This window comes from Bubalus bubalis, chromosome 24 (assembly GCF_019923935.1).
Source record: "Bubalus bubalis isolate 160015118507 breed Murrah chromosome 24, NDDB_SH_1, whole genome shotgun sequence".
NCBI classification, from domain to species: domain Eukaryota; kingdom Metazoa; phylum Chordata; class Mammalia; order Artiodactyla; family Bovidae; genus Bubalus; species Bubalus bubalis.
The window spans coordinates 39,419,288-39,446,332 of record NC_059180.1 but is presented as its reverse complement, the minus strand read 5'-3'; the positions used below and the strand labels follow the sequence as shown (position 1 = coordinate 39,446,332).

Here is a 27,045-nt window from a genome sequence, read left to right as displayed (position 1 = left end):
AGTTCTATTGTAGTTAGAACTGCTGCTCTAGAATTTCATGGACCCTAGGTTGAGAACTCCTGCCCCAAATGAACCTGTATAATTCTGTTGGCCTGTAACCCCACTATAAAAGCTATTTTTCTATTGGACTATAGCTAGAACTCAAAGAAATGGAGGAATACTATTGGTAATTGTGAATAACTGAAAATCTCTCTAGCTTTAAGTACCTGTTAACCTAAAATCAAAGGGAACTTGGATAGCAAATGGTTCATCATTTTTGTTTTGATTTGGGTTTTTTTTTGGCTGCACCATGAGGGTTGCAGGATCTTATTTCCCTGATCAGGGATCGAACCTGTCGGAGTCTTAACAGCGGGTCACCAGAGAAGCCCCTCATCCTTCATTCTTACCATCTCAAGGTATGTGTAGTTTGCAAACATTACTATGCCCCACATCTGTAATAATAATCCTAGTAGCTTTTCTATAACATAGGGTAAGCCTTCAGGAATTTGCTGTGCATTGCGTGTGTGTGTTCAGTCATGTGCAAGTCTTTGCAACTCCATGAACTGTAGCCCTCTAGGTTCCTCTGTCCATGGAATTTTCCAGGCAAAAAATACTGTAGGGTTGCCATTTCCTACTCCAGGGGATCGTTCTGGCCAAGGGATCGAACCCGCGTGTCTTTTCTCTTCTATATTGGCAGGTAGATTCTTTACCACTGTGCCACCTGGGAAGCTATACATTAGTCACAGCTAATATTGAGTTCATAGTAAATGCCAGGTATGATTCTAAGCATCCCACATATTTTAGCCCATTTAATCTTCACCCAATATTATAAGGTGGGTATAGTATTCCCTCAAAACAGATGAAGGAACTGAGATTTGAGGCTTAATGAGATTAAATAAGACTTGGCAGCCCACTCCAGTATTCTTGTTTTGGAGAATCCCATGGACAGAGGAGCCTGGCGGACTACAGTCCATGAGGCTGCAGAGTCAGACACCACTTAGGGACTGAGCACACACCCCCAACGAGATTGAATAACTTGTCTGAGATGACAGAGTAAATGCCAGAGAAGTGGTTTTTAGGTTAGAATCTACTGTCTCCTGAAATGTGAATGTTAAAACATGAGAGGAAGAAGTCTTAGAGGACTCTGATTCTGAAAGGGACATATACCAGCCTGTGTGCCAGGAGGCCTCTGGGTCTGCATCTGCCACAGCGGCTTGTGGACCTCTTCTCTGGAGTGGAACAACAAAAAGCCAAATTCTCTGGCTTTTTCCATCCTGTCGTTGAAAGTTGCCCCTCTCCGTCCCCACACCCCCTTTCCGGTCACGGCAGCCTGAACTTTAACGACAGACTAAACTGTGATTCTGGGCAAGTGACTTAACTGACACTGTACATGGGGATGATAATAACAGTGTCTAGTTCCTACAATTTTGTGTGCCATGAGCATCCAGATGCATGTCAGCAGGGGCAAACGATTACTGTTTTTCACGATTCAACCCCACGACCCTTTAATCGGCTGAGACCACAAGACTAACAACCCTCGCTGGAGGCAATGGACTAGCTGAGCCGGTCTGGGCCGTGGACACCTGCCTCACTGCTGGGCAGCCCTCCCCTCAGCAGCATAAAGCCTGGACTGCACCGGCCAAGAAATCAACCTTCCTTTCACCTCTCACTGTGAAAATTTACGGTGGACCTACAAGGGAGGTGAACAACGACCTGGCCCCGCAGGGCTGGACAATGAAAAAGGCACGCCCCCGACAAGTTAAAAATGAGAAGCCAGTGCAGGATGGGTCCCGACTGGCCCTGAGGAACGTCCAGCCGCCAGCGGTGGGACCCTGGACTGACAGGAGAGCGCCACGGGACACAAGAACACTCCCCTCGACTGCGCCCGCGCCGGGCTCCATAGCGCCAGCACCTTCAGGGCGCAGGCGCGGGCCCCGCCGCCCCGTCGACGGCGTCTCCCTGAGAGCTCTGCGGCAGCGCTGACCTGGTCGGGGCCACTCTTCCCCGCATCTCCCAAGCACCGAGCGGGTGGTCGAGTGAACCGTGGCTCAATTGGCCCCCGAGGCTTCCTGGGCAGGTGAGCCCTCTCCTGCAGCTCCCTTAAGTTAGCGGGTGAGGGCCGCCTTGAAATCCGTTTTGACCAGGGCAGTGATTCTCAAAACTTGTCTGTGGGGGAAGAATTTCTCCACAGTTAGATTTTCGGGCCCACCCCGACACTCAAAAGCAAGGGGTCTCGCGTGACTCGGAGGTCTGCACTCAAGCTTTCCGAGGAATTCTGACCCCCGTACCCCGCCGGTCTACCCGTCGCACCCGATATAAGCTTAATTTCCACTAACCGACCTAGTGATCTCGCCCCTAAGGTTTCTGGGATCTCGGGCTCGCGCGACGGTCCAGTCTCCCTACCCCAATTGGCCCCTCCTTCGTCCCGCCCCCACAGGCAAATATTTTCTTCTGACTGGTCAGCGGTAAGTGTGTGGCGAAACCTGAACCAATGGGCGCTAGAGTTCTCAGAACGTAATCCGGAAGTTGGTCCTGAGCAGTTCCGATTGGTTGTTGACGCCTAACCCGCGTTGAGACTTCCGGCGTGGGTGCGGAGCGCGGAGTCCTGTGAGGTGAAAGGCGTGGAGCTCAGGTCCTGTTCTAGGGCGGTCTTGGCGGGGGCGGGCCAAGGGGCGGTGCGGCGGCGCCCGCGAGCAACTGAGGCTGAGGCGCAGGAGCCGTTTGCGCCAGGGTTGGAGCCAGCTTTCTCGGCCAGGGTTTGGAGCCCCGGGCCACCTGGCTGTTGCGGACTCCAGCCATCCTTGCGCTGGGCCAGGGGCGTCTTTGGCGTGCGCAGCTGGTTTCGCGGCCAAGGCGGTCTGGGGGCCTGAAGATGGCGTCGGGTCCCGGCTTCCAGGACCGGGAAGGGCTCCTGATAGTAAAACTGGAGGAGGACAGCGCCTGGAGCCAGGAGCTGCCCCAGCCAGACCCAGGTCCCAGCCCGGAGGCCTCTCACCTGCGCTTCAGACGGTTCCGCTTTCAAGAGGCCGCTGGGCCCCGGGAAGCCCTCAGCCGGCTCCAGGAGCTTTGCCACGGGTGGCTCCAGCCGGAGATGCGCACCAAGGAGCAGATCTTGGAGCTGTTGGTGCTGGAGCAGTTCCTGACCATCCTGCCCCAGGAGATCCAGAGCAGGGTGCAGGAGCTGCACCCGGAGAGCGGCGAGGAAGCGGTGACTCTCGTTGAGGATATGCAGAAAGAACTTGGGAGACTGAGACAGAAGGTAAGATAAAGAGCTGTTTTATATGCGGTTTGTTTGGCCCCAGTTGCCCATACCAGTTTACTTGGTTGCTCTGAGTAGATCTTATATGGGCAAGAAGACTTTTTGTAGATTAGTGAGGAACTTTCATTCTCCAGATTTGCTCCAAGTTGACAGACAGTGAAGAGTGCCCTGTTTTCCCCTGGAGCAGTGTCTCTGCGTTAGAGTGAGCCCAGGAGTTAGCTTGCCAGGTTCAGATCCTCCCTCTGCTTCACACTAGCTTTGGGACTTTGGGCAAGTTACTTAATTTCTTCCGGCCTCAGATTTGCCGCTGGCAAAATAAGAATGTTAAAATACCTCTCTAAGGTTGTTTTGAGAATTAGAGAGAGAGCAGCATGTAGTTTGATCACGCGTTTGGCTTAGAGTTGGTGCTTAATAGCTGTTAGCTATTGTTACATTACAGTCTGCAGTCTAATCTCTACAAAGCTGGGTGGCAGTTAATAGTGGAATTTAAAAAGTTTGCAACTGAAGCTCTGAGGCCATATGCCCCAGGGCCACCCAGATTTACCTTATCCAGTAGTGAGGAGTGGATGCATCTAGAAGAGGTGGGTGAGAAAGTGAGAGGGAGTGAGGTGGGTCAGGACCTGAGTGGGGAAGGTGTGCCCTGGGAGTGAAATCCCCCCGAACCCCACCCCTCACACACATTTTCTCAGGTGTACACAGGATCAGAAAAGTTTGGTTTTAGTGTAACTCCTTCTCTTGCTGGATCTAAAGGGTACGCCAGTCGTTCTCTGTTGAAGGCTTGCCCTCAGAATTCTGTATTAATGTCCCTTCCTTTTGGGCCCTGTTGTGATGATGAGTGATGTGGGTTGGTTCCCAGGTCACAAACCGTGGGCGGGGAACAGAAATGCTTTTGGAGGAGCCTTTGCCTCTGGAAACAGCACAAGAGTCACCGAGCTTCAAGCTGGAGCCCATGGAGACTGAGCGAAGCCCTGGCCGCAGGCTGCAGGAGCTGCTAGGCCCCGACCCCAAAAGGGACCCTCAGACTGTAAAGGAGAGGGGTGAGGAACAGTTATCTGGGCAAGCGGGAGGGAGGAGGGGCTTTGGGGTTGCCCCTGACACTGGCAGGATGCAGCCTCACTGCCAAGGAGGGAGCATTTCTGACCTGAGGGTCCCCAGATATGAGTAAAAGATCTAGAAGTGGTTTGGATTCCTCTTGGGGTGGGTGAAGGGAGGGGGATCTCTTAGGAAGTCTTTTTGTATGCAGAAGAGAGACTTTTAGAGCTCAGTGAATGAGGGCTTGAGTGCTTGGGCCAGCAGGAGAGACTGCTGGTACTCCGTTGTTTTGGGTGTCGCCTTATTATCCCTCCGTTGCCTTCTGTTCAGTGTTGGGTCCTCCTAGCAGAGTCTGGGTGTCAGGGCACAGTGGACACTGTGTTGTGATAATCCTTGGGTTGCCAAGATTTAAGAATGCCATTCTCACCATCATTTCTGTCACCTTCAGCATTATCTGCTCCCTGGCTTTCTCTCTTTCCTCCCGAAGGAAACATGGAAGACAAGGAGCTGACTGGGCCCCAGGTGATGTGGAAGTTCTCATTGTCTCCCCCTAGTTGTTCTTGTGGGGGTGGGGTCCTTTTGCCAGTTAGGATCCTTACCACCTCACCACATGCACCTCCCCACCTTCTTTGTTTGTCTCCTCCACACTTCACTTGTAGGCCTAACACCCTTCTTCCCCATGAAACGAGTCCTTGGCACCCCTGGGTTTTGCCCTTTAACCTGTGACTCTGCTTGAATTGTTCTTGGTGCCTTAGGGCCTAAAGGTGATCTTGTGCTATTTCAGTTGCCTGAGAGCTTAGAGGACGTGGCTATGTACATCTCCCAGGAGGAGTGGGGGCGTCAGCATCCTAGTAAGAGGGCCCTCTCCCGGGACACGGTGCAGGAGAGTTATGAGAATGTGGACTCACTGGGTAAGGACTTCTTTTCCAAGGATGAAGACTGAGCCATTTCTGACCAGGGTCCTGTCCCTTAGCCACTTGCCTCCTGTGTGTCAAGTTCTGAGTTTGGCCAGGAGACCTGCTTTTGCCTAAAGTCCCTTGGACTAAGATCAGTTAAATATTTGTCAAGTGCCATAGTTGGCATACTTAAGGGCCCCAGCTGCCAGAGATGAGGGCAGGGAGTCCGAGCCATGATGAACTTACCAGGGCAGAACAAGTCAAATCCAGTGATGCTCACCACCCCCCCTATCCCCACTTCCCACGCATCACCCATAGAATACTGTGGGGCTCCAAGTTCCTGATACCTTGAAATTTAAAAATGCTTATTCTTCCTACCTCACTTATGTTTTCTGTGCTCCATTAGTATTTCTGGGCTCTTCCCCCAAAACACAGGTTTCAGGGCACTGGCATCAACATTCTAGCTTAGTGACTGTCCCAGTCCTTGAAAACTGAGGAAGGGGGAAAGCTTTGTAGAAATTTGGAAATGATATATATTCAAAACGGGTATAAGTAATTTAAACATAAATTAAGGTGCATCTTCATTTATGTTGAACTATTATGCAGAGATTAAAAATGAGGTCTATAAAACAGGGCCAAAAACTGATTGTTGGATTAAGTGGAGAGTGTGTGGGTATTGTATAATTCCTTCATCTTTTCTGCATGTATAGAAATTCTCATAATAAAAACTTGAAGAAATCTTAAAAACAAAAAACAGGACTGTGTATGTTACCATTGTAGCTATCTTGATGCATACCTGGTAGAAAAGAAGTTTGGTTGCCTTCGCGGGGGCCTTCTCCAGGGTCTCTGTCATTGTGCTGTGGCTTGGCACCCTAAGTTGAGCACAGTTCTTTCAGTGAGTGCTAAATAAGAAGAGTTCAGATCACGAGTTCTTGGGACTAACCTTTTTTAAAAAAGTCCATGTTTGATGGAGTTGGAGTGAGCATAACACAGGATGGCTCTTTAGGGTTTTAATCTCAGAGTCCCAGGTCCTTTTCTGATTGTCCATCATATTACATTTTTTCCTTCTGGAATTGTCCCAACTTAGTTTCATAAGGTCAAGGCTCTTTCACAGTATTAAACTTTGATTCCTCAAGGAACTGACCACTCTGACCATGTGCATTTGAGTGTTGTTTTAATTACAAAAGTTTTACATTGTCATTGCAAAAAGTCCCAACTACCACACAAGTGTAAGAAGAAAAAAGCCATAGTCTCCCTCATCTAATTTCTTTCTCTGGAGGTAACAGTGGGAATAGTTTTATGTTCCAAGTAATTGCTGTCAGACTTACTGCACCTTCCGTATCCATCCACTGAAGGCAGGGAGCAAGACTGTCTTTGTTTCTCTTGTCTGGTTGAGGAAAGTGGTGACATAGAAATCCTTTTCTTTCATTGTGGTCAGAGTCTCAGGTTCCCAGTCAGGAGGCCCTGAGCACCCAGGTGGAACATGGAGGAAAGCCCTGGCACCCCAGTGTCCAGACTTGCAAGGAAGGTCTGAGCTCCAGGACCCCAGCTCCAGGTAAGGAAAGCAGCTGAGCAGCCTGCCCAGCTAGTCTCCGGCTGTTGGGAATAAGGTATTTGAGGGTCTTGGTGTAAGGCTAGCCTGTCCCCACTGCCCATTTCCATCCCAGTGATGGCAAGTGAGGTTCCCAGGGTGCAGAGTGTAAGAAGGCATTCATTCCTGGGTTCACCTGCCCACTTTTATCCCAGTCTTGCTGCATCCCACACTTTTCCCAAAGGACAGAAGCCAGGGGCTCAGTTGGAGAGGGAGGTCAGGGCCCCCACAAGGGAATTCGAGGCTGGTTTGAGCTCTCATTCCTGAGTGATGTCCCCACGCCTCATATGGCTGCCTGTCTAGAGTGAGTTACCAAAATGGGAAAGATGGGAAACCTAGGGAGAGCGAGGCCTTCTGAACTTCTGACCTACAGGCAGTATCACGCATGGGATTTCCTTTTCTCCTGCATAGACATAACATGGGGGTTTGATTTCTCTTGCTCTTCCAGGGGAAGAGAAATTTGAGAACCAGCAAGAGTGTGCTCAGTCTGTTTCCCCTGAGAGTATCCACTGTCAGGCACTGCTGCCTGGCCAGGCCAGAGGGGAGGTGCCCTGGAGTCCTGAGCAGGGAAGGCCTCGGGACAGGGCAGAAAAGCTTTGGGAGCCTCCCACAGAGGATCGAATGGAGCAGTCCTTAGTGGGGGCCACAAGTTGCAAAAAACTGGGACGACCAACGGAACTGCAGCCGAAGAAGCTCCACTTATGTCCCTTGTGTGGCAAAAATTTCTCTAACAACTCGAACCTGATTAGGCACCAGAGAATACATGCAGCAGAAAGACTGTGCATGGGTGTGGAGTGTGCTGAAATCTTTGGTGGGAATCCACACTTTTTATCACTACACAGAGCACACCTGGGAGAGGAAGCCCATAAGTGCCTCGAGTGTGGAAAAAGCTTCAGTCAGAATACCCACCTGACTCGCCACCAGCGAACCCACACAGGTGAGAAGCCCTATCAGTGTAATGTGTGTGGAAAGAGCTTCTCTTGCAACTCCAACCTCCACAGGCACCAGAGAACGCACACAGGCGAAAAGCCCTACAAGTGCCCTGAGTGCGGGGAGATCTTCGCTCACAGTTCCAACCTCCTCAGGCACCAGAGAATTCACACGGGAGAGAGACCTTATAAGTGTGCTGAGTGTGGGAAAAGTTTCTCTCGCAGTTCACACCTTGTTATTCACGAAAGAACTCATGAGAAAGAGAGGCTGTACCCCTTCTCTGAGTGTGGAGAAGCAGTGAGGGACAGCACGCTCTTTCTTACAAATCCGGGGACCCACCCCAAAGCAGAGAAGAAACTCTTCCAGTGTTTGACTTGTGGGAAAAGCTTCCGGCAGGGCATGCACCTCACCAGACACCAGAGAACACACACAGGAGAGAAACCATATAAATGTAACCTCTGTGGGGAAAACTTTTCTCATAGATCCAACTTAATCAGGCACCAGAGAATTCACACGGGAGAGAAACCCTATACCTGTCACGAATGTGGGGACAGTTTCTCTCACAGCTCCAATCGGATTCGTCATCTGAGAACCCACACAGGAGAGAAACCTTATAAATGTTCTGAATGTGGAGAAAGCTTTTCCCGGAGTTCACGCCTTATGAGTCATCAGAGAACTCACACTGGATAGAAACAATGGGATTTCTTTTGGGCCCAGATAAGGTGGCCTGTTCAGAGGGGCCTGTTATTCAGAGCTCATATTCCTTACCCATCGAGTAATTACCCTGCCCTTGCAGGGCAGGGTCCTTCTGAGGGAAGTACAGAAGCAGCAAAGGATTAGCATAAAACTGAAAAGGAATTCTGTTGGAATTAGTGAGAATAGCAAGTCTTTGAGGTGACCCACTCAAGCTGGAATTCTGTGAAGTACTTCCTGTCCCAGGACACTATCCCCCTCATCATATTTAGCCAGCTTGTGATGTGGGTGCCTTATTCTGCCCTGTGTCCATCCCAACAACTTTGGGAATCCACGGACTTACTGCTTCCTCACTTGGGACATTCATCAGGAATATTTGGGCTCCTGAGGCCCTTGAGAGCAAAGAAGAGCAATCAGGTTTCCTGGGAAAGCAGGAGGCACCAAAATACTGGTGGTGACTTGCAGCTCTTCTGAAGGCCTGGCTGGGAAGTGCATAGGCGGTCCCGGGCACCCACCGTCAGTGGCCTGACCATATTGGTCACTGGCAGGTCCTAATGTAATTGTCACCTCAAACAAAAAGGAACAAGAGACCTAAGGGAAATAGACAGAATTTGCAGGTCTGCCCGGAAATAGGCAGAGGAAACTATTTAAGTCTGAATTAGTTTACCCTTTGCAGAGATCGAGTCTTCAGAAGGTTCATGGAAGATGGGTTCCCTGGAAGACTTTGAAAACATGGATCCTGGGGAAGTTAGGAATCATGCCCACCCTTGTTGAAAATATGGTTGGATGTTAATAAATATCTTCAGGAAACATGAACGTGTGACTCATCATTGAGGGCCTTTGTCTTGTCCGCTATGTTGGTCTGTCTTTGTCCACTTTGGGAGGAGGACCTGCTTTCTGTTTCTGGTCTTAACTTGTTGCTAAGGAAGGTTCTGAAAAAGGTGACAACAGACAGGTGGAGGGAGGGAGGTGTGGCCCTGGCTGGCTCTAGGCTGAGATCGCTATGTGGAAACAAGGGTCAAGCCCAGTGGCTGCTTCGGGTGATGTCATAAAGGTGTCCTTTAAATTTTGTGAGTGTTTTTTCCTTCTCTAGAGTACAGCAGTGAACGTGCCTTTTGATTGTTTTTAGAATGTTTGCTTTCTTGCAAAGTAAAGATCTGGCTCTTCAAAAACAAGTTATTTTGGTCTAGGAAATGGTTACCAAGAAAAAATGGTCCTGGTATGACTGAGTTATTGCCCATGAGTGGAGACAGACTTCGGAGAAGGCAATGGCAATCCACTCCAGTACTCTTGCCTGGAAAATCCCATGGGCGCAGTCCATGGGGCCGCTAAGAGTCGGACACGACTGAGCGACTTCACTTCCACTTTTCACTTTCATGCGTTGGAGAAGGAAATGGCAACCCACTCAAGTGTTCTTGCCTGGAGAATCCCAGGGACGGCAGAGCCTGGTGGGCTGCTGTCTATGGGGACGCACAGAGTCAGACACAACTGAAGCGACTTAGTGGCAGCAGCAGCAGCAGGAAAGAGACTTGGGGGAGAGGGCAAAACTATTAGGGGAAAACATTACATTTTACAATGGGGAATCAGGAATAGGAATTCAGGATTGTGTTTCTGTGGAAAAGATACCAGAAAAATTCGAGGAGTGGGAAATGCCGATGCCAGGAAAACATTGCAGGTTTTGGCCCTGGAGGAAGATACCAAATTAGCTGTTCTTCAGGAGGAAAAGATGAAATATTCCATTGAGAACAATTAAATATAGCACTCTTGAGTGAGGGAGGTACCCCTGCATGCTCCTCACCCTTTCTTATGTCTGTCTTTCATTTCTTTCCCCTTCTCTTGAGAGCAGTGGTAGTGTGGGGCTTGGGCGCCAGGGGAGGGAGGTGAGGATTTGAAAGAGATTCATGTGGGATGGAAAGTGGTGGAAGCAGGTCAGGCTGCTGTGGCTGTTGATGCCATGAAATGGGTGGGTGGTATAAAGTTGATGTTACTAAGCACTCTGGTTAAGACAGTAACTTAATGTGGGTTGTGAACCTTGTAAAAATGGAAAGCACCCCTTTAGAACCCCACTTACCCCTGAAGCCCTATAATATCACCCATACAGATCTCATGATGTGCTCTAACTGGCATTGCTCCTACTTGGAGTACTACAGCCAGAGCAAGAGGCCCCTCGTGTGTTCACTCCTGGCACAAGAAGGCTTTCCAAGAGGAGACCACCCAGTCCCAGTCCAGCTCCCCTTCTAACAAACTTAGTATGCAGAGCTCTTCTTGCCTTGTTTTCATGAGATGATGTCACAAAGTATTGCATGTAAAACACTTACCGCAGAGCCTGGAACATAAAATACTCATCTATTCGTGCCACTTGTGGACGTATAAAACTGGGAAATTGCTTTTCTTCTAAGGACCTGGTACTGAGATCAATGTGAGACCAAGCTGGAGAATTCCCTGACGGTCCAGTGGTTAGGACTCACTGCCGTGGCCCAGGTTCAATCCTTGATTGGGGAACTAAGATCCTGCAAGCCACTCGGGTGCAGCTGGGGGATAAAAAAAGACCACGCTGGCAGGAATATTCAGGTGATAGTCTACTGTTGGAGAAGGCAATGGCAACCCACTCCAGTACTCTTGCCTGGAAAATCTCATGGGCAGAGGAGCCTGGTGGGCTGCAGTCCCTGGGGTTGCTGGGAGTCGGAAACGACAGAGCGACTTCACTTTCACTTTTCACTTTCATGGATTGGAGAAGGAAATGGCAACCCACTCCAGTGTTCTTGCCTGGAGAATCCCAGGGACGGGGGAGCCTGGTGGGCTGCCGTCTATGGGGTTGCACAGAGTCGGACATGACTGAAGCGACTTAGCAGCAGCAGCAGTCTACTGTTACAGGCAGGATTGATGACTTTGTAGTCATATTTGTATTTTGTTTTTTCTTGTAGTCATATTTGAAAAAGTAGGTCAGAGGTCCTTACAGTAGGGTCCCATGAAGGCATTGCAAGGGAAGGTTAAGTATATATACTTTTACGTTACTCCTACTTTTACCCCACTAGTCTTCTTGGGAAAGAAACCAGAAGAGATTCCAGCTGGCTGTTTTGTCAAAAAGAAACTAACACTGGGGCAATAAAGACCCCTTCCCCCCTCAGTCCAGATGGGTACAAAGGAGGCTTGGGAGATGTGGACTGGCCCTGAGCAACAGTCTCATACCCTGTAGCAAAAGTAGTGCTTGAAACCACCAGAAAGGCTCCTGGTACCATGCATAAGCAATGTGAAAAAGTCTGGCAGAGGCCATCTAGAAGCATCAGGCCCGACAAAGGGGATAAAGCCCCATAACACCAGAGACCAGACAGAGTGATAAAACAGCACTAAGTTGCTTAGTTTTTATTTCCAGGAAGAGCCATCAGCAGTCACTGAGTTTTTACCCCATTTATGAAAGAACACGTTTCAGTGCAGTTAGGAGACAGAATGGTCCAGGGAAATTCAACAACAAAATGGTTAATGAAAAATGACTCAGGCCTACCCTCACCCCCCACACCATCTCTGACAAACAAGTGAATGTCCTTAATTCATCACTGAAACACTTTGAGCATCCCAGAAACTTCTGTGTTAAGAAACCAAAACTGATGGCTCACCAGGATCCAAACCTGCTTCAGGGAGATTTCCCCAGGTGGAAAGGATGAGAAGAGAAAATGCTAAGTTTCTGAAATGTAGGCAGTGGTAACCCACTCCAGTATTTATGCCTGGAAAATTCCAGGGACGGCTGGGGCTGGCGGGTTACAGTCCATGAGTTTCACAGTCGACGCGACTGTGCACGCTGCACACACCGTACGCACGCACGCCAGGATGTGTTTAGGACCTAAAGAGGAGAAACGGTCTTTGCCTCTCCACCCCAACTTCCCCTCTAGGCAGGAAAACGTTCTAAATCCATCAGAGGGTGAAGCTTCTCTTGAGGCTGTTTCCCATTCTCTTGGGAGAGAGGCCAGGTTAAGTCTGGGAACCCTGCCACAGCCACTGGAACAAGAGCGAGGAGCCTGGGTTTCTCTGAGGAGCTCTCGTCTTCAGGAAGATTTCCAGAAGCCAAAACGTCAGTCCTTTCTCAGGTTTAGGCAAAAAAACGAGGCTGCGGGTCCCACAGCTTAGCTTCTGGCGGCATCTGGGAGCGGGCGCAGCGCGCCTAGGACCTTGTGAGCCCCACCAGCTGGTCCCTTCGAGGATGGCTCCGAGCCGGCCCGGGAGGAGCAAGGACTAGTGTGTGTGTGTTGGGGGCGGGGGGTGCTCGACGGCCCTGTCCCAGCAAACCTTTCCCCCTCCACGAGGGCCTGGGGCCGCCTTGCGCAGGCAGTCCGCACCTGCCGCGCCCCGCTCGCTGGCCCTCCAGGGCCTTGCCTGGCTGCTCCCATTCTCAGGCCCGCCCTCCGCGCAGGCCCGGCCCGGGCCGCCCCGGACCTCGCCCAGTCTTCGGCTCTGACTCCTGGCGCAGGGCCAGGACGGCCGAGCAGCACAGTTTTCCCCTCCTTCCACCGCGAGAAGTTCCTGGCGGCGCGACTACACTCTCCGAAGCTTCCCAGTCCGCAGGTGCGCGCGCTCACCCGCAGTCAGACTCTCCCTCGTGGTCCAGCAGGAGGCGAGCTGGTACGGGTGGGCAGGTCTCGGGCGGGGAAGGGTGGGCCTAGGGGCCCACGGCCCACTGGGAGCACCTCTTCAATTTTTAGTTCGCTGTCTCTGGCCACAGGATGGGGAACTGATGGCAGAGGAGACCAAGGAGACAGGTGCAGAGTGGATGCACCCTGGACTAGGAAAGGAGCAGTAAGGAGGAAGTGGAGCTGAGGTCAGACCTTCAGGATGCAGCGCCTACAGGACTTCACGTGGATCCAGGCCGAAGTCTTCGGATGACCTCCAGGGGCACTGAAAATCTGTCCCTGGTTTGTCTTTGCTCTGGTCTCCACTAGTCGCCCCTACGGCAACCATCCAGGGACCTCGACGCTTCCCAGGGACATACATTCTGACACCAGAGAGCCTGTGCTCACTTCCCCTTTGCCTAGACTGCCTTTCCCCTGCTTCCCCCACACTTCAAAGGCCAGCTCAGAAGTCACACTTGCCCGTTCCCTATTATCCAAGCACTCATAAAGCCCTCTGTGAACTCATTTTGGCTCTCACACACCCAACTGTGGCTTGTTCCTATTCCTAAATACCCAGCACAACAACGTGAAATTTGCAAAATCAATGAATACTGTTTTTTCGGGGAGGGGGTTGCTATTCACAGGATTTTTGGGGTCTCAAATGGCGACCAGGGATTGAACCTGGGCCGTGGCAGTGAAAGTCTGGAATGCTAACCACTAGGCCACCACGGAACTCCCTCAATGAATACTTTTGAAAAGAGTATGACTGCAGGTCATATATTCTGAGACTTTATGAACACTGGGGTAAAAATGGATGTTAATGCCATGAACTTGAGAGCTATCCAGTATGCTCATCTGACATTCCCCCTCAACTTCTTCCACCATCCATTCTACCCTAAGGATTGAAAGATGTCTCAACAAATGCTAATTTGTAAATAACAAAATTGTTAATAAGATACAAAACTGTATTTACAATGTAACTTACCTATTTTAAAGATACATGCAATATACCAAAGTGTTGACAGTCCATCATTAGTCAATAAAATTTGAGTGCTTTTATCTTTTTTATGTTGTCTTTTATAATTGGGATGTTACTTCCACAATAAGAGAAAAACAAACACTAAGTAGGTGGTAACCCATTTACAAGAGCAGTGTGTCACACCATTACATTGAAAAGTCTGTCCTTACCTTCTTAAATAACTAGTCAGCATAACTATAGCTGCTTTGTTATATGCTGTGAATATATTTAGATTTTAATGCTTTCCTCACATCCATTCCACCCATAATCTGGGACAGTAATTCCTTATTTAAAGCCTTTGCCTTAAGTAGAAAAAAAAAATGGATTAAATAACATTTATATATAAAAAAAACAAATTTATTCCTTTCAAATTGTTTATTTTATAAACAATATAAATGGGCATTGCTATGCAAAGTGAGGTCAGTTGATAAAAACAATGACAATCCACAACAGGTCTAGTTCATGTATCATCACAAAATTGCAGAAATCTTTAAACACAACATCTAATTATTACAACCAGAAGTTGAAGGCACACTGAAGGAATACTTAATATTATGAGGCCTCGGTTTCAAAATCCTACCAGTTCTAGAATGGATTCTATTCTGGAACTGTTTCTTGATTATTTCTTGTTGCATCTCTTTCAGTGTAAAATGGAACCTTTGAAACTCAGGTGTGACATTGACAAAGTCAAGTAGAGTAGTCCAAACTCTTTCCTACAGCTGATAACTTAAACTCATCAGCCTCCTCTTCAGCTCCTTTTTGAACAACTTTCTTTATAATTCCACCTTTTGTTTCTGGGGGGCTACCCTTTTCTTCTTCACCCACACTGAACCATACCCTATTGTCATCCAGCTTGGTTTCCAACTCCCTACATGTCTCAAGAATTTCTCTATAATCCCCATCTTCTAAGCCTTGAAGATCATATTCATGTTCCTTTTTGTAAAGAAGATTTTCCCATGCATTTGCTATCGTTATTTGCTTTACTTCATCCCAACTCTTTGCCCAGTTAAAAACTGCTCTTTTTAGGTTGTAGATTTTAATATTGGAAACTAATTTTTCTCCTTTTTCTTGTTCATCATCACTTTCTTGAAAAATTACAAGATTTTCCTCAAGTTGCTTCCACCAGTAAAGTTGTTTGCAGCTCAAGATCACGCCTTGATTCATTGGTTGAATTAGGGTTGAAGTGTTATGGGGAAAGAACATGTATTTTATTCAACCATCCTCACTGGTTAGTAATTCAGTAGAAGGGTGAACTGGAGAACTGTCCAGAAGTAACAAGGCCCTGACATCCTCCTCTTGGAATCTTAGGACATTAAGTGCTTGACCTCAGGAACAAAGTTTTGAAAAAACCATTCTGAGAACAATTCTCTGGTGAACCAAACATCTTTACTAGGTTTGTATATCACAGGTAATGTACATGTGTCCTCTTTTACACTTTTGGGCAGCTTTGATTTTCCAATAATGATTGACTTCAACTTATGAGTACCATCTGCGTTTGCACATAAAAGAGCAGACAATTGTTCTTTGTTTATTTTCCTCCCTGGCAGGCAAATATCTTTTCTGCTTGCCTGAGTATTTTCTGGCATTGACTTCCAAAAGAGGTCAGTCTCATCCTCACTGTACAGCTGAGCAAGACACAACTTCTCTTCTTTGATAAGCATGGACAGTTTTTGTCAAAATGACTCAACATTTTCTGAAGCTGAACTTAGGACTTGTTCTGCACATAATTTTCGGTTCCCAATTGCATGCCTATTTCGAAACCTAAAAGGCCCACCAGTGCTAGCTTTGAAGTCTGTTCACCCAAAACACTGTGCGAATCTCTCGGCAGCAGCTTGAAGCTCCACACCTCTCACAGGGACACTAGCGGAGCGTTTCTGTTGGTACCACATGTAGACAGCATCGTCCACGTCGCCATATTTGGCTCCTGTTGTCCTCTTTCTCTTCTCAGCCCCTATTAATGGCACATCCTGCTTCAGTACAAAGTCCAAAATCAATTTCTTATTCTTTTTAATGTCATAAAATGTTGACTTACTGATTCCAAATTCACCCATTACACTTTTAAGAGATCTTCCAGCTTCAATCCTACTTAGAACCTTCATTTTCTCCTCCAAATTCAGTGTTGTATATTTCCCTCTCTTATTCATACTGAATTTGGTTTCAAAAAATCAATAGAGGTAAAAAGAAAGAAGCCTGACTTAATTAGGAAAAAAAAAAAAAAAAAGAAAAAAAAAAAACAACCCATCCCCTCCAAAAACTAGCACAAACTTCCAGAAGGCACAGGCATTTATACTGAAGGGTACACATATCCCTAAAAGGGATAAAGGCTCATGTAGTGCTGGTCTAGAGGTAAAGGTCTGAACTCAGAGTTACCACTGCCAAGGTCCTGTCTAGCTGTTGCTACTGCAAGACATGGGTGATCAATCTTCAGAACCCTGCTTCTGAATGCTGCTTGTTCTCTTCCTCTCTCTTTACAGTAGCACCAGTCAGGAATAACAGGAATACCTGCATACTCTCCCTAACTGAATATAGGAAAAGACACAAAAGGGAGAAAAAAGGTGAGAAAAAAGGTCTGCTCACAAGAACAGACTTAAGATAAATAAGATAAATCTCAATAAAAAGTAGTGCTTCAGAAGGAAGGATGAAAGCCTGAAAGGCAAGGACAGAATAATATTGTGTAACAGATGCAGTGTGGCTTCTCCTCTCCTGAAACAAGCTGATTTTCCTCACTGCCAGAAAGGAAAGCAGTAATCATATTGCTCTGCCTGTAGTGGTCACTGGGCAGCAGTCCGTCCACCTGGATAAAGACTTAAAGCCACCCTGACAGTGAGATGTCTGGAGAGTTGGAATTCAGGAACAGTAGTATACTATCTTTAGGCAAAGAAGAAAGTTTTTGCCCATATGAATGAAATCCAACTTTTACTGCATTCAATATAGCATTCCCAAAGACTAAGCTTTAACTTGAGTGTTTATTATGTTTACCAAGGTAATCTGTTAAGTTTACAAATAATGTATGTTATTGGCACTTTTCCACTCTCAGATATTCTTCCTTGTGTACATTTTGTGTATTTTCAAGTGTTATTTATAATAAATTCTTCCATATTTGGGATATTATCAAGTTTCAGCATCATGGCAATTCTTAGAGATGAGCCCAAAAGTTTTATAAAAATTTTACAATAGTAAAAAAAGTAAAAGATTTGTCCTTGAGATTGTTTTCCTAAATTTACATTGAGTGTTCAGTAACACATTTTCTCCATTTGAGATTTTATTTGATTTCTCTTCAGCATAGATTTTACTTAATTTGACCCAAGACTCAGTTTTTCCACGGCTTGAAGAAATTTAAACGGTTTCTCTATTGACGATTCTTATCTCTGTTTCCCATAAATCCTTCTGTTGGCAAACTCTTCTATAGCTCTGCACCCTCAAATATTCCTTTTAAGTCCTCCTGGTGTTGCCCAAAGCCATTCATTCCATGCCTTTAGAAATGTCCTACTCTAGGTTAATTTCATGGTTCTCCTTCCAGATACATAACCTCATGGGAAGTAACAAAACTGCCACTTTTGTCCATTCCAGGTGCTATGAAGAAAGAAAAGTATGTCAGAGAAATGAGAAAAATGATTGGTATTTCAGTTATTTTTCTTCTCTTTTAGGGCAAAGCCTGACTGACTTTCATTCATTTCTTGACTACACAGGATTCTCAAAAGCCTCTCACCTAGAAGAACCCAGACCATTAGTTTTCCTCTAACATTTGTTGCAAGAAATGTCAACTGCTTTACAGAGTACTAAGGCTCAAGAAAGAATACAAAAATGAATAGGGTGTGAAGCCAATGACAGGCTAAGCTCAAGCAACCTTCTAAAAAAAGGCAGCTCTAACTAAGGTGATTACTATTATAAACCAAAAAAGGAAAGAGTGTTTGTTAGCCAACAGCAGCACCATTAAACCCAGCCAGTCACCCAGCAAAAACATTCAGCCTGCTATGGCAGTTGTATGATGTCTCAGAATAAACTGCATGCTTTCATTGCTTTCCAGCTGTACATTCATCATTTCTCAAACTGTGCCCAGGCAGAGAAAGGTGAAATCAAAAGGAAAGATTTTCAGGGGACTTTAGTGGCTTCCTCAGCAAGAATAAGGAACTGTGGCCCTTATCCTTAACATTCAAACAACAGTCATCAGGGGCCCTCATTCACAATTCAGTATTTTGTGCCTTCTTTCCTCTTCTTCCTTTCAGAGGGTCTCTTTTCCCACTTTCTTCTCCCTGTGTTCAGTAACCAGCTCCCTACCCATGTTATGAATCAGGCCTGCCAGTGACACTCAGGGGCACAGCTGGCAGAGCTCCATTTATTCAGTTTAACAAATTCCAATTTTATGTTCAGCTTGGTCCAGACGATGAGGATCTCAATGCTCTGAATTACATGTGGCAGACTTACTGCCCACTGGTTCTGAGAGACTGGAAACAGCAACTACTTTGAAGAGACTAAGTCACAACCTGAAATTCTAAGGAAATGAACCTGCTTTGAAACATATTCAAGTGACTTAGGCAGATACTTTTTTTTTTTTGGCCATGCTGCATGGTCTGTGGGATCTTAGTTCCCCAACCAGAGACTGTATCCATGCCCTCAAGAGTGGACGCAAGGAGCCCTAACCACTGGACCACCAGGAAATCCCCAGCAGATACTATTATCACCTCTGTCTAATCCTTTTCTCTCACTCAAAAAGAATCAAGATCTATGCCTTGGAGTGTAACACCAGTCTACCTAAAAGCAAAAATAGCATAATGACCTGGTAATGGTCTCTTATTTTTGTTCCCACCTTAAACTTAGCTCCAGATGAGCTGCCCTGGAAGAACCTCCCTCAAAAACCCTCAAATGATACTCTTTATTACTTTATTTTATTAAATGCAATCTCTTCACTTCCATTCCAGGCTCCATAGTAGAAGTACAAGAACTCATTTTCTAACTTTTACTCTAAATATACCCTAATTACATTGAGTTAAAAAAAAAAAAAAAGAAAGAACTAAAGATTTTCTCACATGCTCATCTCTGAAGCTTTCAAGACTGCTCTTACCTTTCCCCCTGCCTGGAATATGGCCCAACTCTCTGCTGCAGGGCAAATCCCTCAAGGACTTCTGTAACTTTTCCCTACCCCGAAATCAACTTTCACTTCCTTGGAACTCCCACAGCGTTCAGCTTATGTGTTACTCTTTCCTACCTGTGTTACTGATATTTGTTAAATTGTCTCAGTCCTTTTCCCAGATTTCTTGAATCAAAGGCACAGTCCTACCGACTCTGTAACACTGGCTACACGTGGTAGCCAGTTGACTAGACTTGGCTGACAATTGAAAGCGGACAACCTGAGATACTCAGATTCCTATAAATATGACTCAGTACATATTTATGGAATGCCTACATTACCCAGGAAACTCTATAAGACATAAATAAAGTAAAGAAGCCCCAGCCTCCGGGGAGCGCGCTCTGGTGGAAAAAACATAAGATAGGAAAAAGGACCCTAAATTCCACTGGAACACCCCCATTGATGAATTACCTGACCTTGAACTCCTTAGCTCGCAATTCTCTGTCAAGGAGCTCTAGGAAAGGAAACTACTGCACAAGGAAAAACCTACCTCACAAGAAAAAACAGAATTGTGTGAGTACGCACGCCTTGAAACGGGTACACACCCGCCCAGGGGCCGTTGATGCTGACCGGGACAAAACGGACTTGTACTGGCGGAGATGCGACGAGCCCCGGGACCGCGCTCGGACACCGCCCGCTAAGCCGCGGGAAGGTCGGGGGCCCCACGCGCGGAAGGGGACGGCGACCCTCAAGGACGAATCTGAATCACTAGACTCCGCCGGCAGCCCGAACGCGACACAGGGACGACCTGGACGCACGAGCCTCAAAGAGCTGGGACGAGAGACAGCGACACCCGGGCGTCGAGTCGCGCGCTGGGCCCTCTAGGCTGGAAGGACTTGGAGACTCGGCGGTCGGTAACCCTTTCTTGCTGTCAGGGCTTAATTCTGAGCCGAAGGAGGTACCCCAGCCGCGCCTGGAACCGCAGCGCTAGAGTCCCAAGCGGGGCTGCGAGGGCCCGTCCCCGGAAGTGCGTCCCTTCTACTTCCGGTTGGAGTGCCGATCTTGGCGCCAGGCGGACAGGCAGAAGAGGTAGAGCGGCTGGGTGGGCCTAAGGGGTTCCAGACCTGCGCCCCAGGACCCGCCTCTGAGTGGCGTGGAGCCGGGGGTTGTGCTCCTCAGAGCGGCGGTTGGACGCTTGGCGGCTTGCGGTTGAACCCCGGGAAGAGGGAACGGCTTCCACGAAGCCAGGCTGTCTGAGGTAACCTGGAAGCGGCTTCCCCTTCAGCGCCGGCTCCGGAGACGCCGAGAGACTCCTGTCACTGCTCGCGGCCGCTGCAAGGCAGCTGGTCGGAGCCGGTCGGCCAGACTACCCCGGGCGAGGCCCGACGTCATGTTCCTGAGGCCGCTCTGCACCCTTTGCGCGGGTGGCGCCCGTGCCCGCGCGGCTGAAACCCGCTCGGACACTGCCTGCAGGCCCATTGCTCGCGGACGCGCCCCGAGTCGTGTCCACTTTCCCGCCTCCGCCGGCGTTTCCTTTACTGGCTGATGTGACCGCGGGAGAAACGAGAGTCCTCGCCTCAGAGATCAGCCTCTGTGATGCAAAAGTTTGATAAGTGTCCCCCGTGCCCCCTGAGCCTAGTGGGCATAGGGAGCCGGCCTTTTGTAGATACCGCGGCTTCCTGGGCAGAATTTCTGTGCCATTTCTAATGGGTAACCTCAGGGAAAGTGAGATTCACGAGGACTTGCTCAGAGGTCTAAATGACCCTTGGAAAAGCTTGAAGTAATCATCACCAACTCACATGCTCTCCTTTTTTATCTGCTTGACATTTGGATAAACATTTTGTGAACAAGGGTCACCTGTAATTTTTCCTAGATCAAATTCAAAATACACGTATAAATCTTCTGCATAGTTTTCTTTACACATCTTGCAAAGAAATGTCAAGGATGTTTTCAGTTAGTTGATTTCTTGTGGGGAGCCTTTTTTTTTTTTTTTTTTTTGCTGTACTTTGGGAAATATGAAATCTGAATTCTCTGACCAGGGATCAAACCCTTGCCCCCTGCACTGGAAGTGTGGATTCTTAATCACTGGACCCCCAGGAGACTCCCTTGGGAGATGCTTTTTTCAAGAAAATAAGGCTCCAGTTTTCCTAATTACTTTCCTTCTACTCTGGTCTCATAGTTTCAGCTCTCCTGGCAGTAATCACAATGGAAAGTAGCACCTCAAATGGTCCAGGAAGCGAAGGTTTCCATCTCAAGAGGATGAAGGGTAATACAAGTGTACCCACTTACCAAAGACAGAAGATTAGGATGATATGTTGACATTTTAAGAGAAACTCTGAATATTCTCCTAATCTTTCTTTGACATGGAGAGGATGGCATAAGAAGTGCATGAGTTAAATATTTGGATAATCCCAAAACTCGTGGGAGCCAGTGGGTACTAGGTTTTTCACCTGCTAACCTTTCCTGATTTTTTTTTTTCTTTTGAGAAGGAGAAGTGACTTATTGGAATTTGTCTTTAATAAGCTGTGCTGTATTCAGTTGGTTAATAGAAAAGGAGCAAAACACAGGCCTGGCAGTTGATTTTTAAAGTTCATTTTTCTCATAATAAGTAGCAAGTAATAAAGTTCATGTGACAATATCTTACTGACGTGAGCTTGTTTCTGCTCTCCGTGCTTTAGGAAGAAGATCCTTTTATTGATTTTATTCAAAACCAGATCGGGCTTCAGTTGTCAGAGGTAGCCGCTGGTGGGGTGTCTAATACAGGAGCAGAATTGTTCCTGGAGAAGAATGATGACAGTAGATCTGAAGGTGGCTGAGTTCTTGAACCCTCAGATCAGAGCCCTTTGGGAGACCAAAGGACCTGTGGCAGAGAATGCCAGTCAGCATAAGAAACATGCCCCACAGACGGACAGTCTCAGTCCTGAGAGGTCTCACCAGCACTTCCGGAACTTCCTCTATCATGAAGCAGCTGGACCCCGGGAGGTAGTTGACCAGCTTCAAGAATTGTGCCGTCGGTGGCTGAGGCCAGAGATTCTTTCAAAAGAGCAGATCTTGGAACTTGTGGTGCTAGAGCAGTTCCTGACCATTCTGCCCGGGGACACACAGACTCTCATAAAGAAGCAACATCCACAGAGCATCGAGGAGGCTGTGGTCCTGGTAGAACACTTGCAAAGGGAAACTGGCCAAACAAGGAATGGGGTGAGGAGAAAGATTCTTGATGTGCAGTGAAATAGAGTGAAGGTGGATATATTGGGGCAATTAATTGGGAGAAAAAATGGATTAGGTCACTATTGTATTGCTCCTTTAACACTTGTGAAACAGGCTGAAAGCACAGACCCGCAGCCTTAGTCAGCCCATAGGATTCAGAGATCCTGGCAGAGACTTCCCTGGCCTTAGGGACAGAGTTGAGTTTTGCTGTCTTTGGAGCCAGGGTATGTTGAGGGTAATGAGCCTAGTCTGGCTTGGCCAAGGAGCTGGACCTCAAATCTTAGAAACATACAAAAAGCACTAAGGAGATGGAGAGTTCAGGGCAGATCAGAAAAGAAAGGACTCTGAGAGACCAAAAGAGAGTGAAGATACGACAGAGAAGGAACAAACCAAACGACTAGGGGACAACTGCCCAGGAAGGGGAAAAAGTAGAAAGAACACAGGGAAAGAAAGATTTGAAACCCCAGCAGAGTAGCTGAGAGAAGAAAGACCCTGAGGGATAGTGTCCTCTGTACCATAGGCGAGAGCCTCCACTGCCCTCTCTCAGTGGTGGTTCCTGGCTCTGCTCTGAGTGGGGATCCAGGACATGCCCTTGGGCAGGTGACAGCTCACCAGCTGGCCTCAGGCCCGCTGTGAATACCGGGAGGGCACATGTTTTGTATCAGAATCATTTGGGGATAGGACAGAGCCATTACTCTTACCCGCTTTTTTCTCCATTTCATCCCCATTGTCTGTGAGAATCTTCCCTGACTATGTGGGAAATGTGGCTGACAGGACAACTTTTAAATTCAATTCCTTAATCTTCTTAGAGAATTAGAAGACAGGAAACCACTAAGGCAAGGATCTAAGTTGGGAGAGAAAGCCTGTCAAGGCAGCATGAGAACAGGTGGCCTGTGCAACCCTGTTAGTGGGCCGAACTGGGCTGAATTCAGAGGGTGGGACTGCTGTCTTGGAGAGCTTGCAGTAACCACACCCTTTACTGGTTTCTCCCAGTTTTCCCATGTTGTGTATGGATCGTTTTTGTGGAAAATTGGTGGCTGGTATCTCTAGGTCTTTGTGTCGTTTCCTTCAGCATCTCCCTCTTTCCCCGCAGTCTGCACTCTGCTTTTTCCTCCCTCTCCCATCAAGCCCAAACCAAAAGTCAGTTCTGTGGTAACAAGTATGGGGGTTATTTCTAGGTTGCAGTCCAGGAGCTGGGAAAGGAGGCAGTACTCTTGGGAGAAGCAGCAGAGGCCCCAGGCTTCCAGCTGAAGCCAGCAGAGTCCCAGCCAGTGGGCATGTCCCTGGAGGAAGAAGTTTGGAATATACACCAGGGTCTACAAGAACCACTGAGCAGGAATACCCACAAAGAACCTGAGCCCGTATGTGAGAGGGGTAAGGATCTTCATGTTACTTTTCTTCTCCTGGGAGGTGGGATACAATTTAAGCCAAAATGTGTGAGCACTTCTGGTTACCCTGCCCTGTGGATCTACTAATGCAGCTACATTAGCAATTAGGATGCCCCCCAGGTGGCGGTAGAATAGGTCATGTGGGGTTGAGGGTGGGGGTTGGCCTAAGATACAGAAATCTCCCAACCGCAGAACCCTGGTAATAACACCGGCAATTGTTTTTAGAAAAGTAAAGATGGTCTGGCTCACCTCATCTTGAAAATACAGAAGAAATTTGGATCAGAATGGGTGGTTAGTGACAGAATGTTAGTAATAGAATGTGTATACTACTGTGTACCAAGGAAAAAGTAATAAATGATTTAAAAACTATCTCCTACTGTACACTGGAGTCCTTGAGTACTTCATTTGCAAATATGTTTAAACCTTGCCAAGGTGACCAATTTATGTCATCAGAGGAAAATAATAAAAAGAGTTTTCTTTTGTTAATTTTGCTTGTGGAAACTGGGGCCCCTGTTGTAGAGGCTGGTAGATACTTGGTTCTCATTAACAAGGAGAAAGCCATTTCTGTGCACCACACGCTTATAAAACATCTCATCAATCCTGAAAAAATCAGGGTCTTCTATTTTTTAGAACTGACCATAGCATATTAGAAACATAAGCAAGAAATATTTACTATGGCTCCATTTCACCCACAGTGGTGCCTGCTCACCGGATCCTAACCTTTCCTGAGCAGACAGACACCAAAGACTGGACAGTGGCACCTGAGCTTGTCTTGCCTGAGTCCCAGGTGAGCTGTGCTTTCCAGAATCTTGGGCTACCTCTCCCTGCTGCCCATGACCCACCCTGGCCAGCAGATGCTCAGAGGACTTAACCCAGATTTTCTCAGGACTTTGGGCACCTGTTTGCTGATCCCTTGCCTACTTCCTTTCTACTGTCTCACTTAAAATTAATTCATGTGCTGTTAGTTCCTTTAGTGACTGGCTTACCATGCAGTTCATGGCTCAGAAGGTTGGGCCGCTTTTGAAGTGGCAAGTACTTGGCTGAAGCCCATTCTCTTCTTTAGAGCTTGTTGACATTTGAAGAAGTGGCCATGTATTTTTCCCAGGAAGAATGGGAGTTACTGGATCCCACTCAGAAGGCCCTCTACAATGATGTAATGCAAGAAAACTATGAGACTGTCATCTCTCTAGGTAAAGTTTCTTTTTCCCCTTCCCTTTGCGCAGCAGTGGACTAATCTGTCCTGTTTTGGGGGGTACTGAGAATGCACCCTTGTGAGAGTCTGTTCTAGTAGCTGACTGGTTCTCAACTAGATGGTGTGGGCAGGGAAAAGGTATACCAGATCACCAGCAAGCTTTTAACATGTGTACATACTCATTCCTTATCCTAAAACTTGATCCTTCTCTTTTTCCCTCAAAATCGCTCTTCTCTTCTCTTTCCTTCACCCAGTATTTTAGGCTAGAAAACTTGTGGTCATCCTTTGCACCAGTCTATTCCAACCCTGGTAGTACTAATGCATCACTAGTTCTCTTGGCTCCACCTTCCTGTGTGGCCTGAGTCCAACCAAGTCTCAGCCTCCTGTGCTTTAGCATTGTGGTGTAAGCAGCGGCAATCTCTAATAATGTCCACCTCCATACTTGGCACCCCCTGCCAGCATTCCTCCCTGCCTGCAGTCTGTTCTCCACACAGCAGCCAGAATCCTTTAAAAAAACAGTTTATATCAGAACATGGCTCAACATCAAAGCCTTACTGTGATTTTTCACACATTCAAAATAAATCCAAACTCCTTATAGAGGCACCCAGGAACCCCCAAGTTCTGGCCCCTCTTCACTTTCCTCCCCTAGTCTGCCACTCCTGCCCTGCTCAGTCCTCTTTAGCCACACTGGTCTTGCTGTTTCTTGAACTCACCAAACTCATTCCGACCTTTGGATTTTCTGTACCTGGCACATTGGACTCAGTACTGCATTGTACAACACCTCTAATTTTTGTCCAGCTCTGAAGAATTCATGTCATGTAAAGAAAAAAACAAGATTTCCTTTTCTTAACTTCACTCGTGAAAACTGAAGAGTCAACTGGGAAACCTGTTGACAAGCTAGTAGATGCTTGTTTAAAATGATGCTTGTTTAACTTCTCGGTACCATGTAACACTTTTAAAGTTGTTCTATCTCAACTGAAAGAATCAGGATCTTCTATACTTTTGAATAGGATGTTCAAAGATGGGAGGGAGAGAAATTTTCTTGTTCTTCCACAGCTGTGCCTGCTCACCAGCTCCTAGCCTTTCCTAAGCAGACAAATACCAGTGAGTGGACAGTGGCACCTGAGCTCATTCTGCCTGAGTCCCAGGTGAGCTGTACTTTTCAGCTTCTTGGGGCTGCCTCTCCCTGCTGCCCATGACATGCCCTGCCCAGCAGGTGCTCAGAGGTGTCCCAGATGTTCCCCCTGGGGAACTGAGTACCTCCTGGGCTGTTTGCTGATCCCTTGCCTACTTTCTACCATCTTGCTTTAAAATAATTCATGTGCTATTAGTTCCTTTAGTGACTGGCTTACTTTGTAGTTCATGGCTTAGAAGATTGGGCTGCTTCTGTAGTGGCAAGTACTGAGCTGAAGCCCATTCTCTTCTTTAGAGCTTGTTGACATTTGAAGAAGTGGCCATGTATTTTTCCCAGGAAGAATGGGAGTTACTGGATCCCACTCAGAAGGCCCTCTACAATGACGTAATGCAAGAAAACTATGAGACTGTCATCTCTCTAGGTAAAGTTTCTCCCCTTCACGTTGCCTAGGAGTGGACTAAACTGTCCTGTTGTTGGCATACTGAGAATGCACCCTTGTGCGAGAGTCTCTGTTCTAGTAGCTGACTGGTTCTCAATAAAATGGTGTGGGCAGGGATCACCAGATCACCAGGGAGCTTTTCCCCAGTACACATTCCTTATACTGTTGGAATTCTTGATCTCTTCTTCCATCTAAACTTGCCCTTACATCTTTCTCATTTCTGTAAAAGGCATCCCCATTCATCCACTTGCTCAGAACAAGCAATGTCCAGTCATCCTTTACCTTGATCTTGCCATAATACCCCACTAAGTCTAGCACTCTTGGTTCCACCTCACAGTGTAGCCTGAGTGTCACATCTCAGCTCCTTGGGCTCGTAGCATCCTGGTCTTAGGTAGCAGCATCTCTATCGAGGTTTACCTCAGTACGTTCTTCCTGGCACCCACTGCCTGCCCTCTCACAGTCTGTTTCCTATGTGGCAGCCAGAGTCTTTTAAAAACCTGACCAGATCATGACATTTTCTGCTTCAAACCTTACAATAACTTCTCATAACATTCAGAATAAATCCAGGTTCCTTACCAAGACCCAGGACCCTCCAAGGTCTGGCCCTTCCTCACCAA

General features: G+C 47.3%; 2 protein-coding genes and 2 long non-coding RNA genes across 15 annotated transcripts in view; 3 read left to right on the top strand and 1 right to left on the bottom strand.

The window, feature by feature from the left end:
- The first annotated feature begins 70 nt into the window (after positions 1–70).
- ZNF263 (zinc finger protein 263) lies at positions 71–9,196 on the top strand. 4 transcript variants are annotated; one of them, XM_025275728.3, is made up of 7 exons: positions 71–2,056; positions 2,417–3,238; positions 4,095–4,275; positions 4,719–4,792; positions 5,055–5,181; positions 6,605–6,721; positions 7,206–9,196. In XM_025275728.3, exons 2-7 carry the CDS (start codon positions 2,852–2,854, stop codon positions 8,375–8,377), a joined length of 2,058 nt encoding a protein of 685 aa, XP_025131513.2. In that variant the 5' UTR covers positions 71–2,056; positions 2,417–2,851; the 3' UTR covers positions 8,378–9,196. The 4 variants fall into 4 exon arrangements, with proteins under 4 accessions (XP_025131513.2, XP_025131512.2, XP_025131514.2 ...); XM_025275727.3 differs by having other exon boundaries at positions 71–3,238; XM_025275729.3 differs by lacking the exons at positions 4,095–4,275; positions 4,719–4,792 and having other exon boundaries at positions 71–3,238.
- A 1,926-nt stretch (positions 9,197–11,122) lies between these two features.
- On the top strand, positions 11,123–14,046 carry LOC112581898. Its single transcript, XR_003106575.2, has 2 exons — positions 11,123–12,994; positions 13,095–14,046. It is a non-coding gene; the product is annotated as an uncharacterized LOC112581898 (long non-coding RNA).
- A 1,328-nt stretch (positions 14,047–15,374) lies between these two features.
- On the bottom strand, positions 15,375–19,873 carry LOC112581897. Its single transcript, XR_003106574.3, has 2 exons — positions 19,618–19,873; positions 15,375–17,572 (listed from the first exon to the last, which is right to left on the bottom strand). It is a non-coding gene; the product is annotated as an uncharacterized LOC112581897 (long non-coding RNA).
- A 251-nt stretch (positions 19,874–20,124) lies between these two features.
- The window catches only part of LOC102394770 (zinc finger protein 75D), a 24,066-nt gene continuing 17,145 nt past the window's right edge, over positions 20,125–27,045 (top strand). For 4 of the 9 annotated variants that reach the window (XR_006548188.2, XR_006548187.2, XR_006548189.2 and 1 more), the window contains exons 1-6: positions 20,127–22,265; positions 23,453–23,648; positions 24,358–24,449; positions 24,726–24,852; positions 25,911–26,002; positions 26,284–26,410. Coding sequence is in view for 4 of the 9 variants with exons in the window: in XM_025275738.3 (XP_025131523.1) it covers positions 21,855–22,265; positions 23,453–23,648; positions 24,358–24,449; positions 24,726–24,852; positions 25,911–26,002; positions 26,284–26,410 (1,045 nt within the window). In the remaining 5 variants the exon portion in view is untranslated. Of the gene's footprint in view, positions 22,266–23,452; positions 23,649–24,357; positions 24,450–24,725; positions 24,853–25,910; positions 26,003–26,283; positions 26,411–27,045 lie in introns of all 9 variants that reach the window. The other 5 variants (XM_025275738.3, XM_025275737.3, XM_044935693.2 and 2 more) reach the window with 4 other exon arrangements.